Below are 7,651 nucleotides of genomic sequence, written 5' to 3' on the forward strand. Positions count from 1 at the left end.
ACTTAGCTTCAGACCAAACTGTTTGAGTAAAGCTAATTAATATTATCCAAAGATGGATAAGCCATGTTCAACGCTGTTACTTACACTGAATAAATGTGTTTAATAACAACTGCACTCAATTATTTATCTATCAAACTGTTTCAACTACCTTGTTACATAAGAATAAATACTAATGAACTAGATATAATACAAAACATGAATTAATATATTAGAATAAGAGAAGATATAAAGCTTTCAATCAATAATTTCTTTAATAAATCCACTTTATTTTACTTAATAGATCCAATAATAAATAGATTATTAAAATGGTTCAAACTTTTCTTTGAAAATATATGGATAAAACAAAATTCTAATAAACCGCTTTGGTTTTACTGGCATTGAGTTGCTACACTTTTCTTTCATGTTTTTCTTTTTTATTATTTATCTTTGATACAATGTTCATTATCTTGATATGCTAAATCGTCACGTAGATTCATTCCTGTAGAAAAGAAAAAAAATTTTGTTTATAAGGAAAAATGGAAAGTTAATTCAAAAATAAACCACAAAAAAGTTCATGTACAAATTAGTTGTTGTATCAAAATCTTAGTTTTACATTAAGGTTACATTTCATTTCATGAAGGTCAGAAAGAAAACCATTAGTGAAAATGACATAAATATTAAAGTCCAACTGAAATGATTCGTATAACATCATTTTCATGAAAGGCTGATTTCAGCTAAAAAAACATTTAGAATCAGGGAACAAATGGATAGATATTCTTTGTACTTGACTATAACTATTCAGTCGTAGTTCAATACCATTTCATCAAGGATTATTGTTTCATTCTAAGAACTAACAAAAGTTTAGTAAACAGCACCCCCCCTCCACCAGAAGTCAGTAAGTTGGAATTCCCTGACAGTGGCTGTGTACGCATGAACATGTAAGAGCATTTCGGAAGGAAGAGCGGACTCTCCTCACTATCGGCCATACCAAGGCATTTGAGGGCACAGATCACTTTTGACTATCTGAATGATACCATCATATGAAGATATTATTATGACACCACTTACTATACACATTTTTCTCAGCATCGATGAGTTCCATTTGAATAACTGTTGTTCTGATTAGTATTTCACAATCTTCTGCTTTTACCAATAACTATACAAAATGTAGGATAAAACAACAAAAATGTATATATGTACAGTGTAAAAATATTAGTCTAAGAGACCAATTATGTACAGAATAACCAAGGCGAAAATATCTCTAAATTTGTTATTGAATAACGGTGGTTCAGATCCAACCATAAAACCTCAGTTCCTTCGTAAATACTGAAGGGTGACAACTCTTACGGAACTTCCTGTCAGTTATCTTCAACTACATAATACGAAGACTGTTTATTATAACGAAATAAACGTAGAAATAATCAACTACATTAGGAAGTAAGAAATAATGAATTGCAGTTTGATCAAAGGACTTATAAATAATTATGTCTTTGAACACAAATATTGGCACAAGGAGACACCAAATATATATGTGCCACATAAATCATTCGATTATTGTGAGGGCCAGAATACTATCTGGGCGTCCAAACCGAGGCAGGTGGTTTTCTTAGGGGGCACATCTCGAGCCTTTGACCTAAAGACCTAACCCATAAGGAAGTGAAGCGACGTAAGGAGATCTAGTCCCATGGTGGCCGGTAACCAACAATAGGTTTATACGCCATTTTCCCCTCAGGATCCTGGAGCCCATGTGTACCATTGGTTTGGAATCAGGGTTTTCCAATCCCCTAAGTGAGTCCTCCATATCCACCAATCCAATTAAAGAGCTGAACATTCGCCTTTTATCCTCTCAATTGCGTAGACAACAACCCTGCCGGGGAAAAGGCAGTGAGTAGGACTTCCCTGGCAGTGTGGCTGTATACTGAAAAGGATTAAATTTTACAGTTTCATAATGTTTATCATAACAAATGAAATTAAGCAGCCAACTTCAAGTTTTTTACTGTTTTGAGCTGCATTTTTCGTCCATAAGGGTTATTTATACTACCTAGTTGTATTAAAGTAAGTTTTGACCTTTAACTTAATGGTGCAGATTTATGTATCTTGACCACCAAATTACGGCTCAACATAATATACATCTTAATGTACGTAAGTTGAAGGTAGTCAACAAGATGCCCTGAATATTCGTCTCTCGATAGCTGGCAGTCGTTAGCATAGCGTACCTGCAATCTTGAGACAACTGATGCTCCCTGGTGGGTTAAAACCCGTATCATCCAGTCCCATAGTCTTATCTCTTGTAGGACTGAAATATTTACATCGACTGGTCACTGAGTAGTAGTCAACGTTATTTTTTTCTAAATCTTAATGTTGATCGAATACCAAAGATCAAGTTGCAGGGTTTTCTGTTGACTACCTCCAACATAGTACTGGCGATTTCGGGTCACTTAGACTAGTGACTACATCGCATCTTGATCGATAGAAAACTAGGCAATTATGACATTGGTCACTGTTCATTGATTGAACAATGTAAATAAATAGTTTCAGTTATGTTGAAGATAAAAAGCAAGTGTTCAGTGATTAAAATATAGATTTTTAAAAAATGGAAAAAAATCACTTAACATGCCGATTGTCATTCAGTTAACACTTAGACTGAAAGCAATAAGATCATGTCACTTTAAACCATTAGAAATAAAAATAACCGAAAAAATAATCACCATGAATGTGATCCATAATTGATACCAAATGACTCACTTCGTTTATTTTTTCTGCATCAGTTTCATTTCGATTAGCTCGAAACTCCGAATTAATCTTTTCTCTGGCGTCTAGACAAAAACATCCATAAGCACACACATAGGCACAAATGTTTTTATAAATAAGCAAGACAAAATTTATACCTGACATATAAAATACATATGAATGATTAATAATAAACTAGATTATTCATATCAAAAGTTCCTACTTAGATATTTAGAATAAAAGACAAAAAGACTGAAGAACTTTATTTTCAACTAGTTTCTCAGTATGGCATTATATACTAACTACTCCAGAGAAGTCAATGATGTCACCTTCAATATTTGTAATCATACATGATTTACAATAAACATCATATATCATACCTAACATAGATCCCGGCAAATATGTAAATCGGTTCGAGCTGCCACAACACAATAGCATAGAGAACGCATAGTAGCAGATATATTAACAGCATAAATTATAGTAAAAAATATTGGACAGATAAGAAATAATTCAGAACGAAAATATAGATTAATGTCATAAAAAACAAATACTTAAGGTAATTAAGAAGCTTGAGATGTGGCAGAATACAGGTAGCAAAAGCATTTACGCTACTGTGACCAACTCCGAACCATGTCACCACCCAAAATCGGCGGCACTATAATTCATGGATAAACAAATTAGATCGACGAAAATGCCTCTTGAAATTTCCTGCAAAACTCATTCATACGATTGCCTAAACACGATACTAGCACTGTAGAGGATGTCAGTTTGCAATGAAAACCCCAACTCTCGTTCCAAACTTAACTCCTAACATTAATTTCTTGCATTAATTCATAAACCTACTTTGACCCTAGTGAATGGTTGGAGTTCCTCAAGGCTACTTAAGTATCACTCAAAGGTCTTCCACAGATTAAAGTCTCACAGAGAAGGAAAACACGTTGTGGTGTTCAAAAGATAAAATTCAACTTGTCACTAAGATACTTGAAGTATTAGATTCAGAGTGTGTAAACCATCACAGAATTTTACACTTTAAGTTCACAACTGTGGAAAGTATATATTTTACTTTTATTATGGTCTTTCAGCAGCTTTTCAATCAACCAGTCAGTCAGTTTATGTTAATGCACAACTTGGAGAGTGTGCGTCAGTCTACGTTGTCATATTTAACTTCAGAACAATAAGAGGAGAAATAAACAAGATGAGAAACATAGGATGGGAAATTTTTCCGAAATTAATGAAAACATAAACATGAGGAATATAGTTCAGAAAAGGAACAAATATAATCGAATAATGGAAAGCTGTAAATAATAATTGAATAAAGATTTAAATGGCGATAGAAAATAAAGGGAGCTGTGCCCTATTTCATTTGAAAAGATTGATAAAAAGAATTTCTACTTAGTCATCAATTCATAGGTTTGTAGGAAATTCAACTAACCTATCCATCCATTTATTCATTATCAATATATATCCTTAGTCAAATAAATTTGTATGATAACGGTGTTCAAAAGTTCTTTTTCTTTCCAACAATATTGTGGGACTAGCTTCAATTGACTCACGCTTTCAACTATGAATATATTAAATCTCCACAAAAACCCCTTCTTTCCAACAATAGTTTAAATGACAGTGAAATTAGTAAAACAAAATCGTCCATAAACAGTTGGATATCAGATTTTCAGAGGTAATCAGAATATACGGAACATTAACTTCCGCTGACTTTTTGATAAACATTGACATAAAGAAAGTAAAAATTTGGAATAAAAAGCTATGTGTTTTCCCTGATACTTTAACCTAAAATATTAACTCAACATGATAGTTGTAAACTAGTCTAAACTTATATATATACGTGAATAAACTCACAAACCAACCATATAAATATTGGAATTTACTTTGTAATGTTTCGATATCATCTTTAAATACATTTTCACATGTACGGTGAAGTTTTTTAAATATATTCAAGGCCTAAATCATAAAAAGAAAATTAGTTTAGCATTCTGTAAATACCAAAAATAAAAGGATAAATTAATGGAATAATCAAATATATGTCTTTTATGCACTGACCAACAAAAATAAACAGAAAAGGCTATGAAAAAAAAATACTTGAAACTTGTTACTAACTATCCTACACTAAAAGTAAACCATACTCTAGATAATTACTTCTATAAAAGATGATAAACTATCACATTGAAATTTCTGCTGTTATCTGGAAGTTATTTAACACACAGAAGAAAGAGTCATAACGATCAAAGAGAACCATTTATTTTTCAGTCAAGATTATTAGTTAACTAAGAAAGGTTTATTAGCACATTCCAGTGTAAAATCAGATTATTTGAAATAAAAACTAATAGGTTGCAGTTGTAAATGAAGTTTGAAGCACGCCAAACAACTCGTGGCGCAACGGTAGCGCGTCTGACTCCAGATCAGGAGGCTGCGTGTTCGGATCACGTCGGGCTCAGCGGTTTGCCCCTAAATGCCCTGGTACGGCCGAGAGTGGGAAGAGTCCGCTCTCCCTCTCGAAATGCTCTCACATGGCCACGCGAATATATAGCTTCTGTCAGGGAAGTCCTACTCACTACCTTCTCGTGGCAGGGGTGTTGTTTACGAAATTGAGAGGACAAAAAGTGAATGTCCGGCGCTTTAACTGGGTCGGTGGACATGGAGGGTCCACCTAGGAGAGTTGAGAAACCCTCATTCCAAACCAATGGTGAATATGGGCTCCAGGATCCTGATGGAACGAATGGCGTATGAACCTATTGTTGGTCACCGTCTACCATGGGACTGCATCTCATCACGATGCTCCACTGCCTTGTGGATCAGACCTTTAGGTCAAAGGCTCGGGGTGTAGCCCCCTGAGAAAACCACCTGCTTCAGTCTGGGCACCTGGGCAGTATCACAGCCCTCACACAAATCAAATGAGATTTGTGAGTCGCATATTTATCTGGTGCTTTTTTGTACCAATATTTATGTGTTTAAATAAATAAATAAGTAAAACAGTTAGTATTACAAGATGAACCTAAATAACATCTAGTACTTGTTATAACAAGCTGAGATACAAGAAACCTGTTTTTAAAAAAGTTGTCTTAATACTAATTCTTAAAATCTAGTTAACCTATTATTTATAATGTTATCTAAGATACATATTTAAACAAGACTGAATGTACATGTATATGTTAACTTCAGTGAAGTTAAACAACACTAACACTTTTGCAAATATACAGATTCAGTTTGGTTAAATTGAGTATTTGACCAAAAACTAAACAGTCATTTAATATATTACAAAAATAGTGGCTGATAGATTATACAAAACAAGCATGTGCGATAAACATAAGGTTATCTGTTTTCATCATATATGTGTAAATAGACCTTGTCAGTTGAAGAGATAAGAGACACTTTTCGGAGCTAAGTAATATAATTTTGATTATGTAAACTAAACAAAAAAAGCAAATAGTAGCGGAGAGTAGAATTCGCTGTAACAAATCGGTCTATAATATCAAAAAACATGAAAGCTTTATCAGTCAACCGTTGGGAAAAGCGACAATCACATACACTATTTATAAGTAACTAAATCATACCAGTTATGTTATTAATGTAGTCAGTAAACTAAGTGACTAAACAATCTGGTATATTTATTTTGATAACGGATAATTCATAAATCAGTGAAATATGTAAATCTGACATAATCAGGGCACTAACGTTTATAATATATTACCCAACAATTATTATTTATTCACTTATCACAAAAATTCAAAACTTACTCGTGCACGTTGCATTACAATCATATATAAGATGACATCTAGAAAAAATGTAAACAGTACAGTTATATTAGCAAAAAACTAATCAATTCGAACTAGATAATTATGATAATTAATGAATGATGATTTTATTACTTCACAGTAAAGAAATAAGAGAGGAATTCCAGTAGGTGACCACTAGTTCACGGTGTAGATTAGTAGCATGAAAATAACTGCACAATTATTTTGAGAGCATTGGACTCGAACTATTTTATTGACTTTGACTTGTCAGGTCAGGCAATGTCAACAGTTTCCATACAATCAAACTTAAGATCTAAGCCGAAGACATAAATTCAAACTGGGTCAGTGTCATGCGAAAAATTGGTTTTGGTGATGAAAAAGTTTAAAATTGGAGGAAACCATATGGAAAAATACAATTCCCAGGAATGTTGATGGGATTACTAAACAATTATGCTTTTAGTTTGGAAGCATCTATGAATTTTCTATCCCATTTTCGAGATAATATTTGGATATCTTCTAGTATGTTTATTGTTCCAGTTAGTGCATTTAGGTATTTGCGCACTATCATCATATATACTTCCAAACACTAAACCAAAAGACGTATGTAATGTGTTCTTGTATAAACATGCCAAAAAAGTAATATTGATTATTTACATTGCCATTACTAAAATGAGATATTAAGTTATGTTGTCACAACTATAAACATACATCAAAACATAAGTGGAAAAGGAAACAATAGGAAACCGATTATACGATGACATGAGATCAGATATCTTGTTAGCGTATAATGTGGTTGATTTGCCAGTTATCGGTTTATTTATCTTACTTCTAGTCACAATGTTTGTGTGATGATTAGCATTGATACCCTGTTGTCCGAAATGAAGTACATGGTGAAAGGTCCGAACTTTGCAACTTATTACTTAAAATATAAATGCATTAACAATTAGATCACTGATAATTCCTAAAACAACATCAATATCCTTAATTATGCTAATATTATCGATCATGAAATATGTAAACATGAACTCAATATTATTCGAACAAGAGATAAAACAATCATGAACTTTATCAATGAATATAACACTATACTCAAACTTCATCCATGTAACTTTTAAATTAGGTCAATGATAGTGATTCAATGTGATACATTTTTTAAAAAATAAAATTAAAATATGAAAGAACATAATCAAGAAATT

General features: G+C 32.7%; 1 protein-coding gene across 1 annotated transcript; it reads right to left on the minus strand.

The window, feature by feature from the left end:
* Nucleotides 1-251: 251 nt before the first annotated feature.
* On the minus strand, nt 252-6,519 carry Smp_092990 (hypothetical protein). Its single transcript, XM_018794544.1, has 5 exons — nt 6,459-6,519; nt 4,593-4,665; nt 2,725-2,795; nt 1,048-1,135; nt 252-478 (listed from the first exon to the last, which is right to left on the minus strand). The coding sequence occupies exons 1-5, from the start codon at nt 6,480-6,482 to the stop codon at nt 417-419; spliced, it is 318 nt and encodes a 105-aa protein (XP_018648946.1). The 5' UTR covers nt 6,483-6,519; the 3' UTR covers nt 252-416.
* Between the last annotated feature and the right edge of the window lie 1,132 nt (nt 6,520-7,651).

This window comes from Schistosoma mansoni, chromosome 1 (genome assembly GCF_000237925.1).
Source record: "Schistosoma mansoni strain Puerto Rico chromosome 1, complete genome".
NCBI classification, from domain to species: Eukaryota; Metazoa; Platyhelminthes; class Trematoda; order Strigeidida; family Schistosomatidae; genus Schistosoma; species Schistosoma mansoni.